A 24,727-nucleotide genomic window follows, 5' to 3' on the forward strand; every position below is an offset into this window, starting at 1 on the left:
TGAGCCATGGCCGCTGAGCCTGCGCGTCCGGAGCCTGTGCTCCGCAACGGGAGAGAGCACACCAGAGGAAGGGCCGCATACCACAAAAAAAAAAAAAAAAAAAAAAAAAAAATACACAAAGTATACAGAAACAATAAAAAGTACCCCAAATCCCAATCCCACCCACCAAGATTACTGCTATTATTTTAGTGAATACCTTTCCTCACATTCTTCTATGCACAGATACATACAAAGTACGAAAGAATCTTATTAAGATGCAATCATTCCACATATGCTGTTCCTGAATCAATTTTCCTTACCCCCTAACATGTTGTAAACATTTTTCCATGTTGATCAATATTGATTTACATATAACAATGTCAATGTGTTTGCCTATCTCACAATGTTCCACTAATGGATATTTAGATTCTCACTCTGTGTGTTACTGTAAACAATCCTGCGATTAACCTTATTATGTATATTATTTTTCAACTGTATCATTATCTCCTTAATGCAAATCTAAGAAGTTGGATCGGCTAGGTCAAAGGTATGTATCATTTTATGTTTTGATACATATTCCCAAACCGTATGGGATACAAAAACCCTCCAGAAAAGTACACTCATTTATTTATTTACTCAATAACTATTTTTTGAGCACCTACTATGTACCAAACATTGTTCTATATGCTGGGAATACAATAGTGAATAAAATGGACAAAGCCCCTGCCCTCATGGAGCATACATTCTAATTCAGGACAATAAGCAATAAACAAACAATTAAACATATAATATATTGTCAAATAGCGGTAAGTGCTAGGAAAGCAAAATAAAACTGAGCAGGGGGCTGGAGAGTCCCGGCGGCAGTGGGGGGGAAGAGTGTTTTACATAAGATGGCAGGGAAGGAACTATGAAGAAGAGGCATGTGATCCGACGTGTGAACGACCATGGGGACAGTGGTGCAGAGAAAGAACAGGAAGGGCAAAACATCTGACGTGGGAACATGACTGGCGTGTTTCATGGCCAAAAAGCCAGTGTCTCTGGAGCAACTCGAACAAGAGGGAGAGTTATGGGAGAGGCCGGTGGAGAGGTGGCCAGGTCAGACCAGAGAATTAGGGATGAGCACTTGTAGAGGTGTTCTAACTCATTATGATATTGGCCGAAGGAATCTGAGATTCTAGTCTGAGACTTTTAAAAGGAAAAGGAGAAAGATGGAACTGGGTCTGCTTTAGTTGTGTCTTTTACCACTTCTCAGTCCTCTATTCATTAGACACTGCTTAGTGGACGTCTGCACTCCTTCTCCCTCACCACTGCCTACCCAACCCCGCTTTCCCACTTATAAACAGCATCTTTCCCACTTATAAACAGTTCCGGCAAGGAGGGAACACAGGTAGGACTTCATACCTGGGAGGTGATTTAAGCTTTCCTTATGTTCATTATGCAGGTCTTACCTCACAATACCTCCCAACTTCAATCAGATTTGAAAACTCCTTTTGCCAGCCTCTTAACTACGCTGAGAGATTCTCTGCTCCCCTGATTGGAGACCCTCTGTCACCCTAACAACAACTCAGGCAGCCTCGTGGGCTTATCATGGCTGACTTATACTAACGTTCCCAAGCCCTCCTAACACAGAATTTATAACATGGAGGGTGGTCCATAAATATTTGCTGGATAAACAAAAGAATGTATTCACAATTTTTCTCTGAAGGCGTCTTTACTTTGTAAGAGCTCTATTCTACTACTTTGATTAGCGTCAGTTTCAGAGGATACATTCTGACCATGTTCTCCATGTTTTGATGCACTTTGATTACAGCTCCCTGAGCCCTGCCTTTGGGTGTCTCCTTACCATCTGCTGGGAAGGTCCAGGGGATTTATTTTTTTATTTTTTTATTTTTTTATTTTTTTTGCGGTACGCGGGCCTCTCACTGTTGTGGCCTCTCCCGTTGCGGAGCACAGGCTCCGGACGCGCAGGCTCAGCGGCCATGGCTCACGGGCCCAGCCGCTCCGCGGCATATGGGATCTTCCAAGACCGGGGCACGAACCCGTGTCCCCTGCATCGGCAGGCGGACTCTCAACCACTGCGCCACCAGGGAAGCCCCAGGGGATTTAAATGTGCCCAAGGAGAGCACTTATAGACAACGCTTAGGGCAAGCCTCGAGTAAACGCAGGGCTTCACTCTGCTCCAAGATATCTGCCTGCGATGATGATTTCTTCTACAGTGATATTCTAGAAATTGCACAGCAAAAAAAGGACTAAGTTAGAGCAAAACAAATTTTTTAAATTAAAAGCAAAAGGTGATTTGCTGACGATGGAAATTGCAATGTTGCTTAATTTATTGTTCTTCAGTTTAAACAAAATTAATAATAGCGTTTTCTTCTGGTTATAAAAGTACTTCGTACTCATTCTAGACAAAAATTTTAAATATCAAAAAGCATAAAGTAGAAAATAAAAATTACTCATAATCCATTATCCACAGATAAGCATTGTTGACATTTTGCTGGATTTCCTTCCATATTAAACATCATTATGATCATACTACACGTCTATGGTTTTATATCTCTCTTTTTCACCTGACAACAAATTCTGAACATTTTCCCCAAAATACGTTTTTTAATATTATTACTAAAAGATGCACAATGTTCCAACTATGCCTTTGTCATAATTTATATTATGTGCCTATTATAATTAGTAGAGACCAATAGTTTTCAACCTATATGATAAACTCTTATAAATAATGTTGCAGTAAACATTCTTGTACATAATCATTGTCTAAATCTCTGAACAATGCCCTAAACTAGACCCTCAGAAGTGTAAATATTTGGTCAAAATATATGGTATTTTTTAAAGGCTTTTGATAAGTATTTCAAAATTGCTTTCCAAAAACTTTATATTAACTTACACTCCCCTCCCACTACTCTCAACCATCCCCCTCATGCCACTGTATTTTAAGAGGGTAGCAAAGATATGTTGGGTTCCAATCCCAGCTCTACTGTCTTAGGAAAGTTATTTAACCTCACTAAAGCTCAGTTTCCCTGTAAATCAGGGATAGTAACAGTATCTAGCTCATAGGGTTGTTGTGAGGATTAAATTAAATAATATAAAATTGCCTAATATGGTCCCTAGAATATATCATGTAGTCAATTTTAGCAACTATTACCAGTAACCAGTAAAATCACCCTTCCCCAGATCATTCCAGAGTAATATTTGGGTACAAAATCCCCTAAACACAGTCAGAAAAAGTACCAAGCTTCCCTGTTTAACAAGACTGTTTAAGTAGCTGAAGTCACCCAATTATTGTATCCATACACAAAGCCTCAGCATTCTAAAAATACTAGCCTATTTGGTTTCCACCTGGAAGCAAAGAGGGTCTTCTGAAAGGTGTTTTCTGCCCTTTATACATTATTTTAACAACGGTATGTTTTTCTTTATTATTTCAAGGGAAACATTTATTTAAGGGCCAATGGCTCAAATTTGGATTTTCTTTTTCCAGCAAGAGAAGGAATCAACATAAACAGCCTTGTAATTTATCATCATAAACAGATCTCATAAGCACCAATCTACTACATTTTGGCCAGAGCCTCTCAAAAGAGATCAATGTTTTTTTTAAAAAGTCCCTGAGCAACTTAACAAAGAAAAAGTTATTCCAATTAATGTGAAAGGTCTGCTGGAATTTTGCTTAGAATTCAGTGAGTTTTTTGTTTGCCTATTCTCAGAATTCTTGGTTGAGATGATCCCAAGATAAATAAAATCACTTGTAGAAAGTTGTTTATTAGATAGATGCCCTAAAATTGTTGCATGAAATTGGTTTAGCTATATTTAAATCCAAAATAGATCAATTTCACGTGCTTTATGAGAATATATTTGCTTAACCTTTTTATAGAGCTAAATATTTACTGGGTGTGGGAACATTAGTTCTCAGCTTCTGGAGAAACCACTCAACACTGTTCTGTGTCCATTGTCTAAAAGGATATTACTACCAGTGGAATAAATATACAGAATGTGCTCTAAGGTCTTTGGAGTTCCTTGACATTGGGTAAACTTATGCCACTGGTTAGGAGAGAAACACTGGGGCATTTCATGCTGTGAAGACAACAGAGGAAATGAAATTGTAGGATATCAGAAAAGGCCCTAGCTGCTTTCACCTGGAGTTTCTTCTCTGGAAATCTACTAAACAAAAAGCTTTGGTCTGACACCAAAGATAGCATTTGAGAACAGAAAACTGATTCAACTCTTCCCTTTCTGAAGTACAAATATGCCCAATGCTTTCCTGTCCTATTTTCCTTCTCCCTACTCTGAGATCAGTGTTATCAGACCCTGTAAATTTCCCATGCAGTGGGTCCCAAATAAACAGAGGTATACGATAACAAACAGATGGGTTTAGACATCTTCCTGTTCAACTGCTTTGGCCAGAAAAGATGGGTAATTCCTCCTGTGAGATAGATTAGAGAAAAATTCTAACTTAGAGTTTTCCAGAACCTGAATGAGAAAAAGGTACCCTTTCCTCCCTGCTGCAGTCGGTATCCCTTAGCTTGACAAGCAAAGCACAGGATAGATTTTGCCCTAAACTATCTCTTTGGGCTGCACAATCGGACTGTGAATCCCTAAATTTCATTTTCATAAATGCAATATGTGTTGCTGAATTCTTAACGGTAACACAAGAAAAGCAACAGGACAAATGATAAAATATAACTTCAGGCCTCAGCTTTACACTGGAAATCAAAATGTTTTATTGTGAATTTGCATGTGCCCAGCTCTGTGAAAGGCCTGCAGGGGATACAAATGGAAAAGAAAAATCCAGTGAGTTCCTGAAGGATGCTATGGTATAAAGGTCTCTCTGTATATTTGTTATTGCTTGTTATAGATCTGGGGGAAGGGAGAAAGAAGAGTATCATACTACATTCTCAATAATAAGACCTTGTTTAATGTCCTATGCTTGTGTTAAGAGTGACCTCAAGAATCAGACCACATGGATTCAAATCCCAGCACTGTTACTTGCTAGCTATATGACTTTCAGTGACTGACGGAGATGCACTGTTCCTCAGTTTCCTCATCTATAAAAATGGGGATGATAATAGTAATGACTTATGTTATAGGTCATTACTATTATTCCGTGTCCATCACAGTTCTTCTAGTACCAAGGACAGTATATTATTTTTAAAAAGGAGAACACCATCAGTTGTCATATCACTCTGAATTTAAACTTCAACTTTGGAACGCTGAGCAGACCCTGTATTTAAAATGGTTATTTGGTTTCTATTTCTAGCCATGGCAGGCAGCTTGTAGCAAGAAAATCCTCCCATGAGAACACCTAGAAGAGTTACATTTAAGAAAAATTTTAATATCTGAAAACACTGAAGAGCCACCAAGGCAGCCAGGGCTTGAACAGTCAAGATCCTTGAAAGAAGGCAAACTCACTGAGATAAGCCTGACATTCTACAATAACCACTGAGTCATCTGCTGACTCATATTTACAATGGATAGAGGGCAGAGAAGCTGAGCAGAAAGTGACTATTAAAAAGCAGAAAAGGTGAGCAGAAGTTTTGGCAGATTCACTAGAGAGACAAATATGGGAGCTCAGGGCTACCAAAGGAACCAGGACTTGAGATGCCAAGATTTTGGAGGGAAAGAAAGTGCAGAGAACTGATTTAAATAGAATTATCTGCTTTGGGACTTCCCTGGTGCCACAGTGGTTAAGAATCTGCCTGCCAATGCAGGGAACACAGGTTTGAGCCCTGGTCCGGGAAGATCCCACATGCGTGAAGCAACTAAGCCTGTGCGTCACAACTACTGAGCCTGCGCTCTAGAGCCCATGAGCCACAACTACTGAGCCCACATGCCTAGAGCCCATGCTCCGCAACAAGAGAAGCCACCGCAATGAGAAGCCCGTGCACCGCAACGAAGAGTAGCCCCTGCTCGCCACAACTAGAGAAAGCCTGTGCACAGCAAAGAAGACCCAATGCAGCCAAAAATAAATAAATAAACTTTTAAAAAACATAAAAAAATAATAAGTAAATAGAATTATCTGGTTTTTGCCTCTACATATTTGCCAGTTAGTAAGCAGAACAGGCTAAGAGTTAGAGAGGCAGAACAAAAAGTGGAAGTTAAGAGACTGAGAAACTAAACAGAGCTAATGACAGTACCACAGTGCTGCATAAATAAACATTAGCATTCAGAGCCTACCAAAGCAGAGTGGCCATGGTAAGCACCTTCTGCTTTCAGTTGGAACTGATGGGACTACATCCTAGAAATAAAGGTAAATAGATATAGACCAACCTTTGTAAAGGCTTAAAACCCAGCCTCAAGTAAGCTTATTCCCTGATTGGTTTAAGGTATTCTGCTTTTAATCCATCTGCCAGAGTTAACATCATTGAGAGTCTTTACAATTTTTCATATGCAATGTCTGGCATTCAATCAAAAATTACCAGGCATACAAAGAGACAGGGACAAGAGAAAAAAGACACAATAGAAACAGACACAGAGATGATCCAGATACTGAAATTAGCAGACACAGAATGTAGAATAACTGTGATTGACATGTTCAAGAAAATAGATGACAAGATGGAGAATTTCATCAGAGAACTGAAATCTATGTATTACAAAAAAGCCAAATATAAATTCTAAAACTGAAAAATTCAATAAATGAGTTCAAAAACAGTTTAGACAGATGAAGAATGCATTCGCAACCTGGAAGATTGGTTGGCAGAAAATATCCAGATGGAAGCATCCAAACCAAAAAAGAAGAAAAAAAGGTGGAAAATCGCATATAAAAGCATGTAAGACATCGTGAAAAGGTCGAACATATATGTAATTGGAGTTCCAGAAGGGTTCCAGAGCGAAATTGAGTTGAGAGCAACAGGAGCAATACTTGGAAAGGTAATGACTAAGAATTTTTCAAAACTGATTTAAAGGGATCAAGGTATAGATTCAAGAAGTACTACAAACCTCAAGCAGGATAAATACAAACACACACACACACACACACACAGACACCTAGGAATGTTCATTACCAAGTTTCTGGGAAAACAAAACAAAACAAAACAAAAAAGAAAATCCTAAAAGCAGCCAGACTATCTTCCCAAATTACCTTCAAAGAAGCAACAATTAAACAGCAACTTAGAAACAGTGGCAGCCGGAAGACACTGCAATAACATCTTCAAAATGCTGAAAGAAAACAACTGCCAAACAACAATGTATTTCAAATATTAAGCCAAAATAAAGACATTTAGGACAAACGAAAGTTGAGAGAACTTTGTTGCCAGCAGACCTGTGCTTTTTATTTTTAAAAAAGTCTAAAAGGAGCTCTTCTGGCAGAAGGAACATTATCTCTGATAGAAGACCATACAAATGTGGAGGAATGAAAAATGCTAGAAACTAAACAAATAAATAATGACTATATAAAACTATAAAAATGGCTGTTTGGGGACTTTAAAAAGCTAGTAGTAACCAGCCTACTTTTCAGGTCTTGTATGTTGAGAAAGGTTCATTGTTTTTTAAGAAGCAAAAAAGGATCATCTTAACTAGGAATATTCCATTTCCTTCCACATTAGGAGCCTTACGGCGTCACGATGCTAACCCCAACCCTTCTACTCACTGAAGAATAAGGCATGTGATGGGCCCTTGAGGGATTATTTAAAGCCTCATTGGTCACTGTTTAGAAACCAATGTCACAAAAGGAAATAGCAACATGCTAAGGGCAATGCTGCTGTGTTACAGGGCTCCACCCATTGTCTCACTGTGTGTACATTATCCCAATAAGTTGCCCCAACAACCCCACTAGGTAGGTGTTTTTCTCCCTATTTTATAGAAGTTCAGAAAAGTTAATGAAATTGCCCCAAATTGCACAGTTAGAAAGTGATGGGGGCTGGATTTTAACCCAGTACTGCAAACAAAGCCCATGGTCTTTCCATTCTACCAGGCCAGAGGCTAGAAAGGCTCCAGCCAGTAAACTAATGTGAGTGCACATAATAGTTAAAAGAGAAGATCTAAATGTGCGTAGCACACATGTAGAATATTATTCAAAATAAGAGTGAGAAGATAGAAGGATGGATGGATGGATGGATGGATGGAGTCAGACACAAAAGCCCCTGCCTCAGCAGTAGATGGTTAATCCACTGACAGATTCAATGTTTATATTATAAATCAAGCAAATATGCTGAAACTTAGAGGAAATTCTCTGTTCAAAAGCTGCAGCAACATGGATGGACCTAGGGATTATCATGCTAAGTGAAGTAAGTCAGACAGAGAAAGACAAATATCATTTGATATCACTGATATGTGGAATCTAAAAAAAAAATAAAACAAATGAACTTATGTACAAAACAGAAATAGACTCTCAGACATAGAAAACAAACTTATGGTTACCAAAGGGGAAAGGGGGGGAGGAATCAATTAGGAGTTTGGGATTAAAATATACATACTACTATATATAAAATAGATAACCAGGGACTTCCCTGGTGGCGCAGTGGTTAAGAATCCTCCTGCCAATGCAGGGGACACGGGTTCGATCCCTGGTCTGGGAAGATCCCACATGTCGCAGAGCAACTAAGCCTGTGAACCACAACTACTGAGCCTGCGCTCTAGAGCCCACGAGCCACAACTACTGAGCCACGAGCCACAACTACTGAAGCCCGTGCGCTTAGAGCCCATGCTCCGCAACAAGAGAAGCCACCGCAATGAGAAGTATGCGCACCGCAAAGAAGAGCAGCCCCCGCTCGCCGCAACTAGAGAAAGCCTGCACGCGGCAACGAAGACCCAATGCAGCCAAAAGTAAATAAATTAATTAATTTTAAAAAATAGATAACCAACAGGACCTACCGTATAGTACAGGGAACTATACCCAGTATCTTATAATAACATATACTGGAAAAGAAACCAAAAAAGAATATATATATGTCTCTGAATCATCTTGCTGTACACCTGAAACTAACACAACATTGTAAATCAACTATTTTTCAATAAAAATTTTTTTTAAAAAAAGCTGTCAGAATGCGCCCAGCAGCTCTCTTAGCAGTTTACTTCACCTGCCATTAGGTGATCTTTCAGAATACAAATAAAACAAAGCAAAAAATAAATAAATAAAGCTGCAATATATTTGCATGTTAAATAATTCAAACAGTACAGAGGATATTAAATAAAAAGCAGGTTTTCCCCCTACTTCAAAGATTCAATCTCCTTCTCCAGAGGAAATGGTCATTGATTTTCTATGCTCTTAGGAGTGTAGATCTATGTTGATACTGTACCTATATCTATGTATATGTATATATACATACTTTATTCCTTGCACAAATGGAAGCATATTACACACTGGTGTGAACCTTGATTTTTCACATGACTTTTCACATAATGAAGATTGTTCCTAACACACGTATAAAACTAATTCAATCTTTTTAATAGCTACATTGAAAAATTCATTGAAAAGATGAATTAGGCTTTATTGAAACAATTCTCTATTAATGGACATTTAGAATGTTTCGAGTCTTTTGATATTAAAAATAATACTTTTGGGCTTCCCTGGTGGCGCAGTGGTTGAGAGTCCGCCTGCCGATGCAGGGGACACGGGTTCGTGCCCCGGTCCGGGAGGATCCCGCATGCCGTGGAGCGGAATAATAATAATAATAATAATAATAATAATACTTTTAATGGAAATCAGTCTTTAGGTATATGTGCAAATAGTTTACAGGATAAATACTTGGAAGTGGAATTGCTGAGCAAAAGTATACATATATTTTTTATTTTAATAGCTATTGCCAACTAACCCTCCAAGTATATTGCACTGGATTATACTCCCTCCAACAGAATATTGAAACCTATTTCCACATACCCATAAGTCATCAAACTTTCTAGTTTTGCGAATTATAGGTTAAAAATCATATCTAGTAATTTTAATTTGCATTTCTTTAATTTTCAGTGCAGCCAAGTATTTGTCATATGTTTCCAAGTAATTTGTATTTTTCTTTCTTTAAACTGTCTATTCATAACCTTTGCCCATTTTTTCTTGGATTGTTGGCTTTTTTCTTTTTAATATTCATATTCATATACTAAGGAGATCAGCCCTTGATCTGTCATACGCCATTGCAAATTTTTTTTTTGAGGTTATCATTTGTCTTTAAATGTTATCTATGGTATCTTTTTCTTGTAGAAATGTTTGTTGTTTATATAGTCAAATTCATCATCTTTTCTTTTTAAAGTCTAAGCATCAGGTGATATCATCATGCATGACGCTGCAATGCCCTGGAGCTGTATCATTTTTGTTTGTTTGTTGAACTGTCTCAAGATGCAGAAAAGTTTGCAACAATATTCATAAAAATCTTTATTCCGGAGCATCAGTAAGCAATAACAACACCTTTCCTGGAATATTTTCTTGAAGACCACTGTTAATACTTTTGAGGTTCTTCAAGACAGCATGATAACATATGGATGTTGCCGGTAGAAACAATGCTATGAATATTTAGGATTCCCCTTCCCCCCTCATTGGGAAGATGCCACTTAACATTTAAAAGAGTGCAAAGAGGCAGTTGTGGAAGAAACTGGTGAGTGTGTGCCTTAATCCAAAAATAATAACTGCACCTCTCCTTGTATAGTGATATATCATAGCGATGACACTCTACCACTGTACAAAAGTCTTACCTGGTCATTATATAATCTGATTCATATGACAAAGCTAGACAATCAGGGATTACCGTCTCCATTTTGCAGATATGAAAATTAGGAAAGGCAGTGGCTTGTCTAAGCTTACATGGTTACCAAGTCGCAGAAGGGGGCTAGAACCTAAGTCTTTTGATCATAGAGGCAAAACTACTTTAGACTCTACCGTAGCCTCTCTGGCTCAGCTCGCTACTTTTCTCCCTGCTGCTGAAACACCTCACCACCAAAGAAGAAATTGCTCCATGGAACCAGCCTCATCAGCATGTCACGTTTGAGGTTGGTATATGCAGCAAGGAACATAAGGCTCTGCCTCTTAGCTAACAGGTCACCTTTTAAGAGCAGAGTTGTACTGGACCCCACACTGTCAGATGGCATGCGAACACCAGCTGATTTATGCTCAAATTCAATAGCCCCTATAGAATAGAACTGCAGGAAATCTGACAGCAGAGTCCTTGCTATATTATGAAGGATGCTAGTGGTGTTTACAATACCTACCTACAGATTCACATTTACAGTTTCAACTGATCACAAGTCTCTTTGGAATCTCACTTCTTCCAAGAATGGGCTGCCACTCTAAATTATGGCACCAAAGATACAGTCCCAAGTCTATTGTTCAGAGTCTATGACTATGAACATGTCTACTCACGGAGAAGAATAATGATGAAGGCAGGTAGCCTGAGCTACTACTGATATTTGGTACTATTGCAGGTATCCAGCACTACTGATAATTTGGATGGTATAACTTCTTTTAGTTTGGGGAAGCAAGGAACCATCCTGTGTACTGGAGGATGTTCAGCAACATGTTGCATCAATTCTCTACCCACTAGATGCCAGTAGCAACCTCCTTCCCCCATTATGATAACCAAAAATTTCTCCAGACATTGCCAGATGTCCCCTGGGGAACAAGATGGCCTCCAGTTGAGAAACTCTAATACAGAGCCTTAATACATTCTGCCAAATTCCTGAAAAGACCTTTGATTCCCAGTGATGGATCTGTTAGGTGAGATCTCAGATTGGCCCACTGCTCAAACTGAAAGGGAAAGGAATGACTAATAGAAAAACTATCTGAATAGACTAAACTACAATTAAAGTTTGAAAACAACTATCGAGTTATCTGCTTAGAAAGGGTGTCTTTACTTATCAACATTTGGGGCAGAATAAGGACTTCAGATGAAGAGGATTAAGTTGATCATATTCTTCAATTCATGACATCACAGGTCCCCTCTTTTGTATGTGTGTATACTTATATTTATATATTTTATTTATCTCCATCCCTTATTCTCATTCCCATCACTCCTCAATGGGATCTATCCTAATACGTTTAACACGTATCTTTTTGTTTGTAGGTATCCTTGTATAATGTGTACAATTTTGAATACATTCTTCTCATTAAAGTATATGGAAGTCCACAATCACTTACAATTCTGAAACCTCCCAGCTTTGGACACCAAAGGTTTTTTTTTCTTAAGCTCACTTAGCAGCAAAATATGACTCATGGGCTGTGAGGTTATTTGTAGCCTTTATCCACTTAATGTAACCATTCCTACATTTTGCTGCAGAAATACTGTGTTCAATCATGAGATGTTACCTTTTCACTTTCTAAAATCCAAATTTTTTATATTCCCAAACAAATCTGACTCCAAGGGGTTTAATTTTCTACCTCTAGTGTTATATACAGACCTTACTCTGTTTTTATCTTTATGTTTTTACCCAGTATTATGTTTTAAAGATCTACCCATGTTGATGCATGTACATATAGTCCATTATTTCTAACTGCTGCAGAGTACTCCATGAAGTGGATCCCTCACATTTCACCTACTCATTTACCCACTGGTGGGCAACTAGATTGCCTTCAACTCCCACCACTACGAACAGTGACTTAAAGAACATCTTCATATACAGGCTTTATGGACCTGTATAAGAATCTCTTTGGGATGTACATGCCAAGATAGAATGCTGGGTCATCGGGTATGCATATACTTAATCTGACCAAAGCTAGACGCCAGAATGCCCTCTAGTATAGCTGCATCAGTCTACTTGTAATATATAAAAGATCCTAGAATCCTACATTTCACCATCATTTGTCAATATCCAATGTACTCATTTTTGCCAGTCTAAAAAGTACAAAGTGATATCTTATTCTTATTTTCTTTGGCATTTTTCAGATTATAATATATCTGAGCATCCCATGATGCTGGTTAGCCTTTGGGGTTTCCTCTTTGTGTATTGCCTGTTTATAAGTTCTGCCCATTTTCATTGGGGTTTCTTTTTCTTGCTGACTTGTAGGAGTTCCTTGTATACTCTCCTATTGGTTTTAGACATTGCAAAATATCTTCTCCCAGTCTGTCAGCTATCTGTTAACTTTGTCGATGGTTCACAGGAAATCATACTACAGAAATTCTTAATTTTTATATAATCAAATTTACGAGTATTTCACTTATGGCTTGGGGCCTTGACGTTTTTAAGAAGTCCTTCCCACTCTTGAGTGACAATGATAGTCTCCTACATTTTCTTCTACTATTGTAATAAATTTACTTTGCACATTTAGTCTTTAACCTACTTCCAAGTGGCTTCACTTCTGTATATTGTTTTAGGTTGGAGTCCAGTTTTATTTTTCACCTTACAGTGAGAATTTTCTAGTAAACAATCCATGCCTCCCTGATTGTTCTGGGTGCTATTGTATCTTTATACTAAATATGCATATATATGAGTCTATCTGTAATTTTCTATTTTGTTTCAAAGGTCCATTTGGCTGTCCTTTTGCCAAACATTATTTTTATTATTATTGCTCTGAACTATGTCTTTATATCTGGTAGGCCTACTTCCCCATCTTTATTATTCCTTTGCAAGCTTAACTTAGATATTCATGGGCTTTTATTCTCATATATTTTAGAGTAGGCTTATTATTAAGTACTTCAGAAAAGTTATTTGTAATTTGTATTGCGATTGCATTGAATATGTGAATTAACTAGAAGAGACTTGAGCTATTTACATCTCAAGATCTTCCACCCAAGGGTATGTGTTTCGCATTTAAATTAAATCACTCTATGTTCTTCATTAAATTTTCTCCAAAGACTATTTTATGCCTCTACTAACCATGTAATAATCACAACAAGCCTATGGTACTTTTATTATCATCATTTTCCAGATGAGGAAACTGAGCCCAGAGAGATAAGTAACTTGCCCAAGAACACACAGCAAGTAACTAACAGAACCTGGATTCAAATAGTTTAGAGTCCATATTCTTAACCACTGTACTGCCTCTCCATCTACAGGCAGTTGCTTTATAGTTTGGCTGCTACTGTGAATGGTATTTTCTTTTATTACTGTCTATTTATTATCTGGTATATTATTTTTATTATATTTTCTAATTGGTTGTTGCAGATGTAGAGAAATTTGGTTGATTTTTGAAAGTTGGTATTTGTATCCAGTGAAGGTGCTGAATTCTCTTATTAGTTCTAGTATTTGATCTGTTGTTTCTGTTGCTAATAGTGACAGTTTTGTCTTTTATGTTCCAATTTTTAAATCTCTCATTTCTTTTTCTTTCCTTATAGCATTGGCCAAGACTGCCAGTACAATGCTAGATATCATGTAGTAGTAATCATGGGCAAAGACTGTCTCTTATAGAAAAGTAATGTTATACCAGAAGAAGGCTGTTGTTCTATCTTGGCTAAAGGATGTGCAGCACATCAGAGAACTTTCACAAAAGTATAGGCTAGAAACTGTGTCTGGTGGCCAAGAATCCATTCTGAGCAGAAGCCCTATGCTCATTTATGCTGCAGAAATTACTTTTCCATAGGAGATGGCCCTACCAAGGGAGAAATAGCTCAGTTGTGATAAACTTGAGTTCATCTGACTTAAGTACATTTAACTCCATCCTAAACCCCTATGGCCACAACACAGCTCAGCACCTGTCATTTGCTTCACACAATCTGCTGATGCAATTGTTTTTGACAATGCATTGCTCTCTATTCCCAAGGGGTAATTCACAGACCGCAGCATTGGAAGGAGCTTTGGAGATCAACTATTGCTCCCGTTTTACACAGATCTACAAGTCCCTATGGTGGGTACCTCATCACCCTTGAGCAGATGATCTGCTAGGGGGACTGATGCCAACAACAGAGAGAGTTTGAATCAGACAAGGGGTTAACACAGCTTCCTCCTTTCTCCTAGTTGGCTTCATCACTCCATCTTCAGTAAAGGTTGGCCCTGCCGAGTGTTCATGGTAACATCTCAAGGCTTACCTCATCCTTCCCTACTTCAACAGGGATCCAGAGGAAGCGCCCTCTCTTCTCTCCTGTATTCCAAAAGGCTTATCCCTATCCAAGTTTTATGCAAGTTTAGTGGGCACTGGCAGCTCCATTGTGAAGTCCTGGGGCTTTAGTGCAGTCAGATCCATCAGAGATGCTGAGTGGGTGACCAAACACACCCCTCCCTTTCACACATACCCAGGGTGACTAATGCTCGTGGTAGAAATGAGTGAACTGAAAAGTCCCACAGGAACCTCAAACCCAGCACATCCAAAGTGGAAGTTCTCAGTGTCTCCTCCAAACTCATTCCCTTCTTACAGTAACCCCTGTGCAGGAACTGGAACAACCTCCATTCAGCCATTCTCAGCACCTTCCTATCCCTCTCACCTGAGGAGTTACTAAGTCTTGGTTCCTCCCCACCCTAAGGATCCCTCTTGCCCACCCTCCATTCTGAATAGGGCCTTGGCCACGCCCTCCCACTCCTGACCCCTGGGATCCATCCTCCATACTACTGCTGAAAGATCTTGCCATCATGCAAATCCAACCATGTCTCCTGCCTAAAACCCTAGAAGGCTCCCCACCACCCTCAGCAGAATGTACACTCCTTAGCACGGCATCTGCTACCCTCACCGCACAGCCCCATCACCCTCACCAACCTCACACCCTGTGTATAGGACCCCTAGATCGCCACCTCTCTCTACCTTCCCTGACTGTGCTTCTGATCTCTGTTCCCTCAACCTAGAACCTGCATCCCATCCCACTGGAAGCGGTCTAATGCCTACTCACCCTTCAACATTCAGGTCGCAGCCCCCTGCTTCTGGGAGCTTTTGCTGCCTCCTCACCCCTGTTGCTCCTGCTGACGTGCCCTCTCTCTGGCCTCTCCTGCCAAGACCCTGTACATACATCCCACTAAATTTGTAACGATTCTCTCCTGGACACTGTAAAAAACTGGATTCTCTAGGAGAGTAGTTACAGCATAGCCAGTCTGGTTTCATCCCTTTCCGTGTTTAAGAGGGTATCCAGGAACAAAACACATTGAGTCAGATTTGGTGTGGGAGCGCCCCCAAAGTGACCTGTTCACTGCTGGGTGCCCCGCACCTGGCACAAGGTCGGCCTGGCACACCGTGGACTATCTGAATAAAGGAATGATAAATGAATGATTTGCTCACCCCCGTCCAGAACCAGGCCAGAGGTCAGGGCTCATCCTGGATATAGATGGAGAGCGGGTGGCCGTACTCGGCGCTCCGTCGGGAGGGGGCGCTGCAGGGAGGTGGGGCCAGGGGTGGGTACCTGGGGGCGGGGGCCGTCCGAGGGTGGCGGGACAGGGGTCGGGCTTGCCCGGGGACCCCGCGCCGCGACTCTGCGCGAATTTCTCTTTCGTTTTGGGCCAGACCGGAGGCGGCGGGGCCGTCCCGGAACGACTGCGGCCGGGTGCCCTGGGAGTTAATCCGAAAGCGCCGCAAGCCCCGCGGGCCAGACTCCACGTGTCACCGAGAAGCTGATGTAGAGAGGAGACAGAGAGAGAAAGAAAGCAAGAGACCAGAGTCCCGGGAAAGTCCTGCCGCGCCTCGGGCAATTATAAAAATGTGACCCCCCGGGTCGGCCTCCCAACCACCGCCCTCACCTGCCGCGTGCACCCGTCTGCGTCCAGCTGCCCGCTCGGTTCGGTGTCCCCGCAGCGCCGCTCAGCATGTGCCCGCCGCGCAGTGAGTAACCAGCCCGAGACTAGCGCTCGGCGCTCGGGTGGGCGGGGAGGGGCGGCGGCCGGGAAGAGGAGGCAGAAACTTGGGACAGGCTCCGCGGAGCCTGGAAGGCAGTCAGCAATCTTCGGGCAGAGGAGAACGAAAGGGGGAAAGACATTGCGGGCTCACCCTGCGCTCGATAGGATATCGTCTCTTTTAACCTTGAAAGAGCCCTGTGAGCTAAGTATTATGCCCACTTCACAGTTGAGAAACTGAGGCGCCACGGGATGGTTTCTTGCCCAGGGTCCCTAGGCTACAGCTCTAAGAGGGCAGATCCCAGCCGGCTTCAAAGCGAGGCTTTGTCACCCCACTGCTTACAAAACACTGGGTTGCTCCACCACCTGGCCTCACTTGCCCTCCTCCTGAAATGGAGACTTTTTCTGGGTGAACTCTGTCCACACCCTTGTCTGAACTCACAAGGTGGCCGTGACAGCGAGTAGGCTTCTAAAGCTAGCCCAGAGCGCTGTCCTCCAAGAACCTGATTCATCTCTCAGTTGTTGAAGGAAGACTGGAAACGGGTGGAGGGAGGCTGGTGCCCAGAAGAAGTGGAGGGGTGGAGAAGGCCAGAAGAGATGGAAGATGGAGGTAGGCCAGCTCATCTTGCTCCCCCCATTCCCTTTCAGGCCTCCTCCTTGTGGCCATCCTGGTCCTCCTCCACCGCCTGGACCACTTGAGTTTGGCCAGGAACCTCCCCGCCACCACAGCGGGCCCCGGAATGTTCCAGTGCCTCAACCACTCCCAAAACCTGCTGAGAGCCGTCAGCAACACCCTTCAGAAGGTGAGCATTTCAATGTCCTGGTTCCCACTTTGCAGCCTCTGTAGTGAAGGGGCATCTCCAAACCCCTGGTCACCTGAAGGAACTGCAGGGAAATTGTGGAAGTTAATCAGGAGCTGTCAAGAGAAGAGGGAACTTTACAGATGGCCCAACTATTAGCTAAAGAGTTTCAATGAAACTGTGTCTCCAGAGAAAGCAGGAGGGGTGATAAATTATAATGGCATTTGTTTGGGCTGTGTCTACACAGAGGAAAGTGGATACTTACAGTGTTCCTTGTAGCCTGCCAACAGAGATGGAATTGTGTCAGGCCCACACTGTTCCTCTGACACACTTATCAATCCAGGAAACTGCTATTAGGGGCGGCCTCTGTGCTCCAGGGCCTGCGAAGATGAATTAGCCTTGCCTCTAATGCTCCTCTCCAGCTTCCAGTCTGGTGACTCGGCTTGTTGCTGGAGCATCACATTTCAGGGAGCTCGTGACAGTGCACATCCAGGCTTCATTTTCTAGGGAGAGAGTTATCTAATTTTATTTACAGCTTCAGTCATCTTTTTAGCTTTCAGAGTTTAATGCAAAAAAAAATTTTTTTCTTCCTTTAAAAGCACTCCAACATCTATTGCTTTTGCTGCAATGACCTAAGACTGATGTTTTAAAAGATGTCCTTTCGCCTTCCTGCTCTCTAGTAAATCTTTCTTGAAGATTTCTAGCTTGTTGCTTTATGAATATCTTAAAGTAAGCTCAATGCCACGAGTCCTCCTTAAAGAACTCTTTTTTTCCCCTTCTAATCTTTCATAACGTGCTGCCAGTTTTTCCTTACAGTTCAATCCATCTTAATTAAAAAGGCAGCTCACCAAGTGAAAACTGCAGAGATAGGTGCTTTGATTCCTAAAGAAAGGTTCGATATGGGTAAAATTTAGGAGCTCCTATTTAAATAGATGCTTTATGTGAAAAAGCTGACTCTTCTACTCCCAGATGCAGCACCAAAGGTGAAAGATTGCAGAACTCCATTTGATTTTTTAATATGATTCCTGCATCAATTTTGCCAGAACAAATCAGCTGGCTACTTGCAGAGAAAATAGAGGTGGCAAATGCATGTGACTCACAGGCCATATCTAGTCCACAGATCTGTAGAGTTTGGCCATGTCTTTTTTATTTCATTTTGATTTTTGAGTTTGATGCCATTGAAAAAGTAGACCTCCCATACAAGGATCCAAATTTCCAGCTTCTCCTGAAAAGATCTGAAAAACTATAGCAGTGGGCCCACATTTTCAAGTCTAATTTTTTTTGCTCTATTTATTCATTTTTTTCATTCAACAAGTACTTATTGAGTGCCTACTGTATGCCAGGCACTATTTTATAGATTCTTGAAGGTCATCTTTTTTAGCCATGCAATAGTAATAGAGAGATAGTCGCCGTTTTCATTTTGGAATAAAGGAAGGCAATTATCACAGAAATAAAACTATTGTGTTATTTGGAGATTTTTTTTTCTTATTGAAGTATAATTGCAAATCTAACTTTTTAGAACCTGCTCAGAATAGCAGCTGCCTCGATCTGCTTGACCACCTCCAGGAACAGTGTATTCATTTTCTATTGCTGCTGTAACAGATTACCACGAATTTAGTGGCTTTAAACAACACAGATTTATTATCTTACAGCCCTGGAGTTCAGAAATCCAAAATGGGTCTCACTGGAGTAAAATTAAGGTGTCAACAGAGCTGTATCCCTTTCTGGAGACTCTAGGGGAGAATCCAATTTTCTTGCCTTTTCCAGCTTCTAAAAGCAGCCCACATTCCTTGGTGGCCCCCTTCCATCCTCAAAGCCAACTAATGAGACTTAATCATGCTGCATCACTCTGAGCTTGACTCTCTTGACTCTCTCTTCTGCTTATAAGGACCCAGTCATTACACTGGACCCACCCAGACACTCCAGGATAACCTCTCTATTTTACAGTCAGCTGATTAGCAACCTTAATTTCATCTGTGACCTTAATTCCCCTTTGCCACGTAACATAACCTAGTCTGTGGTTCCAGGGATTGGGAGGTGGATATCTTTGGCAGGGGCATTATTCTGCTTACCACAGACAGGAATTTTAGCACTTGTACCCCAGCATGTTCTGTACTCTCAAGGTTTGATTCATGGTTCACGCTGTTCCCTCTATCTGAAATTCCCCCTCCTCTGTAGATGCCCCATCTCTGGGGAAGACTTTGCTTCCCTTTCCACCCCCTTCCCAGAGCCTTCTGACCCTTGTCAGCCCTTCTCACTTGCCAGCATGTCTCCTGGTCATTTGGGCACTTGCCTGACTCCACAGCTGAACTTGGAATTCTGGGGGACATATCATAGTCCCCTTCTTTGTCACCTTCCTTAGTACCTAGCAGAGTGCCTGGCACACATCAGGCTTGTTAAATGGAACAATGATCTCGCTCTTCAATAAAAAAGTCATCGACTTCTTAATATCATAATTATAGTCAACATGCCTGTAAGATGACATCTGTTTGTGTGTGTGTGTGCGCACGCGCGTGTGTGTACACCACATATTAAATCTCCGCTTGTCTTTAGGGTTGCATGTTTGTTATGTTCATCAAGTAGTGATGTAACAGTCCCCCTTTAGAAGCTATTCTTGAAAAAGATATTCATAAAACAGCCATGCTGGCAAAAGGAAAAAACGGTTTTCACCAGAAGCAAGTGTCACAGTGTGGTGTAGAGGCTGATTAGCACAGCCTGTTGAAATGATTTATAGTGTTTACGTAATGGAAAAGCACATCATCCAGAGAAACATGTCCTAAGCAAAAGGGGGGGGAGGGATGGAGAGAGAGTGTAAATGATCTGTTTCCTTTTGTCTTACGAAGACCCTAAAATTCCTACAGATCAGAGGTGGAGGTCAAGGGCAGCCGGCTCTAGCTTTGGTGCCAGTGCCATGGGGAGCTGGGTGCCTTATTAATCTTGTAAACTGGGTTTCTCTTTATGTTTTACAGGCCAGACAAACCCTAGAATTTTACTCCTGCACTTCTGAAGAGATTGATCATGAAGATATCACCAAAGATAGAACCAGCACAGTGGAGGCCTGCTTACCACTGGAATTAGCCACGGTATAGAGGGTTTTCCTCCCAAAGCTTGTAATACAGTTAAGAGCTGTGCATCAGACCTCGTCTTCTTCCAAAAATGTGCATGCTTCTGGGGTCCATCACCATGGGACTTTAACAGGTCCCATTGTAGAAGTTCAATTTGGAAAAAAAATTTATAAAAACGTGGTTTTTCACAACAGTGTGAGATATACTTAACAGTACTGAACCGTACACTTAAAAATAGTTAAGATGGTAAATTTTACATGTATTTTTTACCACAGTAAAAAAAAAAAAAAAAAAGATATGTTTGAGAAGAAAAGTCAGAAAAATTTACATTAAGAATTAATAATTAATGTCTTTGATGTGTGGGGTGTTTTTTTTTTGGCTCTAGAATGAGAGTTGCCTGGCTTCCAGAAAGACCTCTTTAATAACTGTAAGTCAGAAAATTGAAGGTTTTAGCTCATATTATGAATTCATGTCATTGATATCTGATTATTTTTTCTTCTAGAATGGGAGTTGCCTGGCTTCCAGAAAGAGCTCTTTTATGATGGTAAGACACAAAATTCTTTCCTCAAATGCAACGGCAGGGGAAGGGGGGGTACGTTTTTAGCCCATCTCAATAGTTCCTTCCCCACTTTGTCGTATTATGCAGACCCTGTGCCTTAGCAGTATCTATGAGGACTTGAAGATGTACCACATGGAGTTCCAGGCCATGAATGCAAAGCTTCTGATGGATCCTAAGAGGCAGATCTTTCTGGATCAGAACATGCTGGCAGCTATTGCTGAGCTGATGCAGGTAAGGCCTTCTTCATGCTGAGACCGCCAGCCAGGGTCCCTGATGAAGGGGTATACCATCAGCCCTTCCTGGGTTGGGTGAGGCCTGAAATGCCCCCTTCTGAAGCCAGCTACATATTGGGGGAGACAGCCTTGAGGGCACCCTCTAGAGAGAGAGGGCAACATGAGCAGGTCACATTAAGGAAAGCAGCCTCCTGCTTGTTGACCATGCTGTATGCACCAGGCTCTGGGCAAAGGTGCATACATTTCTTTATGCTGTCCCCTTGGCAACCACTTGGGGTCTGTGCAAATGAGGAGACCAGTGCTTAGAGGGTTAGCCACTTGTCTGAGGTCACACAGCCTGGAAGCGGCAGAGCAGGATTTAAACCCCCATCAAAGGGATTGCACTGCACTCATCTTCTCATGCATCTCTAAAGCCTCTGGGATGTACATGCAAGGGGCTGGCATGCATATCTGCAAATACTGCTAGAGAAGACAAGAGGGGCTGGTGCCTGGATATGACGCATGCTGAACCAAAACGTGAATGAAAGAAAAGAATGACCTATCAACTGGGGACAGCCACAGTGTTACTCATAGACAAGAACGTGCTTTGTAACTTTCTGAATCACCATAGCACATGATGCTAACATAAAACAGAATTATCCACTCAAGAAAGAGCAGGGCGAGTGCCATGTTGGCCAGGGCATGGGATAAAAATACAGCATCAGAAATGATTGTCTGAAAAGAAATTTATTTCATTCATCCTTTTTAAATTTTTTTGTGGGGGGGCTGCCAGATTACTTGTTTGAAAGGCAGTGAACATCATGCAAGTATCAAAGAATGTTACCATCTAGAGAGTTGTAGATGATATTTCATTTTCAGGACCAAGAGTCGAATCAGTTCTACAAGTAATCAGACAACTATGCCCAGACCTTTTGTCCCTCTGTGCCTCAGTTTCTTCCTCTGTAAAATGGGATGACTTTACCCACCCTACCTTTCTTTTAGGCTTTTTGTGAGGAAGTACAAGCCAAACTGCTGATCATTGTGCAAATATATGGTCTTGCATTGTGTTATCAAATTAAAGGGCTCAAACTGCCAGGTTTACTTATCTCACATGAATAAGTGTCTTTAGTCAACAGGTCTGATACTGACTGAGAGTTTCCAATCAATAGCAATCCATCACCTCCCCGTTCTAAAAAAGATGTCGCTTCTTAATGTAACATATAAAAATTAATTACATATCACAGCAGATGTCATCTTAACAGAATTGTTCCTTTCTAAAATACAACTCCCACTGATGATTTTCTAAATAGCTTTCAGGGTCTTTTCAGAGCTCACTGAAGATCCATGTGCTTGGATAATGAGCATTTCTTCTCTCAGGTTCTGCCTGCCCATCTGGCTGGGAGTAGATTTGATTTGGTTTAGGAGATGCAGTGAGGGAGTGGGTTGCAGTCTCTGAGACATGTATTGGCTTCACCCATCTTTATGGATGAACGTTTTAATTTTGGAATACTGTCTATGTCATGCTCAATATTTATTCTCCTAGGCCCTGAATTCCCACAGCAAGACTGTGTCACAGAAACCCTCCCTGGAAGAACTGGATTTTTATAAGACTAAAATCAAGCTCTGCATACTTCTTCATGCCTTCAGAATTCGTGTGGTGACCATCGACAGAATGATGAGCTATCTGAGTTCTTCCTAAAAAGCTGAGATCTCTCCTAAACTTAAAGTCATTTTTATAAATATTGGAACCAACGAAATTGTACTAGGGCATGGGTGAAGAACTGGGGTGGGGGTGGCTTGACCTGTTCCTACCTAAGCTGGTACAGGAATTCTCATGCTTGTTTACATTAGTCATTACTCCAGATTTGCAGGATGTGACTGTTCTATCCACATGATTCCTTTGATCAAGTCTATTTCAGATTTACTATGGATAAGTTATTTTTAAGTTTTCATGAGCAAATTGGTAAGGAGGGGAAATGTCCTCCCAGAACGTGTTTTTCTTTTTTCCCTTTAATAGAAGAGCAAGAATTTATAAGCTATTTCAGTACCAAAGAGTTTGTACTCTCAAGCATAATTTATTTTAAAATATTTATTTATATCATTTTGTGTTCATGAAAGCATGTGAACTAACTTATATTTATTTATGTTATATTTATTAAGATATTTATTGTCAAGTGGATTTGAGATATGCCTTATATTGTTTTAAAATAAAATGACTGAATTAAAGTAATTCTCATATTTTTCTAATGTGATTGGAATACTTTGAGTGTTAAAATACACATCGTGGGAAAACTGAAAACTGATGAAATTTGAACAAAATCACCTTAGAAAGAATGCCATGATATTCTTACTCATTTCCTAGTTCCTTTAATCTCATATTTTAAAGGAAGCCTCATAAGACTAGATCTGACTTAATACTGAGGCCGTTGAGTGAGTTAATTTTTGAGAATATACTTTATTACTTTTGTTCCACATCTGAATCTAAAAATAAAATACATAAAACTGTTTTTCCCTATTAACCACAGCCCCATTACATACTGTGCATTAAACAAATACATAATAATATCCACCAACTGGGGAAAGCATCATTAAGAGGTCTTCTAGTCAAATTATTCTAATTTTTGTGACCCTTTGGGCTCTCAGGGGGAAGTTGTTTCTAACTTACAACTAGAAAAACTCTCCCTTTGCTTTAAATTATATAGAACTTCTGCCTGAACCACATGGATAATTGCTTTCCTTTGGCTTAAGAGATGTGCTCTTTAATTCTTTAAACCATGAGAATTTTAGAAGATTTACCTGATGGAATACCATGTAATTTTCAAACTCTGATAATCACATTCCTCCTTAATATGAAAAGGTCATAAGAAATGAACGATTCAGAGTCCGTCCTGTCCCCCCTACCTTTCCTCATGTGAATCCTCCCCTCCAGAGCTCAATTCTTATCCCTGTAAACAGGGAGGGGAGTGTGTATGGCCACCCCAGGTCCTCACGTGTGGGGAAACTTACTCGTTTTTCAGAGTCTCACCCCACTTGATGTACAATTAGATAGAAATCATCAAGCTGGATCCCATCACATACCTTCTTTTCTTTAGGAATTCCTCCCCAAGCTTGGATGATTGGCAGGTGATTCACAGGTAGGAGTTTCTTGCCTTTAAGTATCTTGGGGTCGGCAGCTTCGATTGTGGCAAGAACTCATGGCTTTGATGAAGCTGGCGCTGTTGAGTTGCTGCCATCCCCGCCCCGACCCTGCCTTCCTCCCCCTCCTCCCCCCACCCTCCCCGCAACGAATGGCAACTTGTCTGTTGTCTGGCCGGTTGTCTGTGCCCAGAAACAAGGAGAGGAAAGCCTGTTGACTGTGCTACAGACTGGGTTTATACAAAGGGACAAAGTGGCACACAAAGGGTCGCTTTTGTTCTAGAAATTGCCATGACATATGCTTCAAAAACATGACTGGCCCAAGAAACATCTTCACAACTAATTCCATTCTTCACTACATGGTCAGTT

General features: G+C 41.0%; 1 protein-coding gene and 1 long non-coding RNA gene across 2 annotated transcripts in view; one reads left to right on the top strand and one right to left on the bottom strand.

Annotated features, from left to right (window-relative positions):
• Nucleotides 1-16,580, bottom strand: part of LOC102977313 (uncharacterized) — a 41,037-nt gene extending 24,457 nt beyond the window's left edge. Inside the window, exon 1 of the long non-coding RNA XR_002891803.3 lies at nucleotides 16,495-16,580. This is a non-coding gene — a long non-coding RNA (uncharacterized lncRNA). The remainder of the gene's footprint in view (nucleotides 1-16,494) is intronic.
• On the top strand, nucleotides 16,206-23,208 carry IL12A (interleukin 12A). The gene is made up of 7 exons (XM_007110551.3): nucleotides 16,206-16,576; nucleotides 17,236-17,390; nucleotides 20,357-20,470; nucleotides 20,838-20,879; nucleotides 20,955-20,996; nucleotides 21,099-21,242; nucleotides 22,767-23,208. The coding sequence occupies exons 1-7, from the start codon at nucleotides 16,561-16,563 to the stop codon at nucleotides 22,920-22,922; spliced, it is 669 nt and encodes a 222-aa protein (XP_007110613.2). The 5' UTR covers nucleotides 16,206-16,560; the 3' UTR covers nucleotides 22,923-23,208.
• Nucleotides 23,209-24,727: the final 1,519 nt, after the last annotated feature.

This window comes from Physeter macrocephalus, chromosome 1 (genome assembly GCF_002837175.3).
Source record: "Physeter macrocephalus isolate SW-GA chromosome 1, ASM283717v5, whole genome shotgun sequence".
In the NCBI taxonomy this organism is placed as follows: Eukaryota; Metazoa; Chordata; class Mammalia; order Artiodactyla; family Physeteridae; genus Physeter; species Physeter macrocephalus.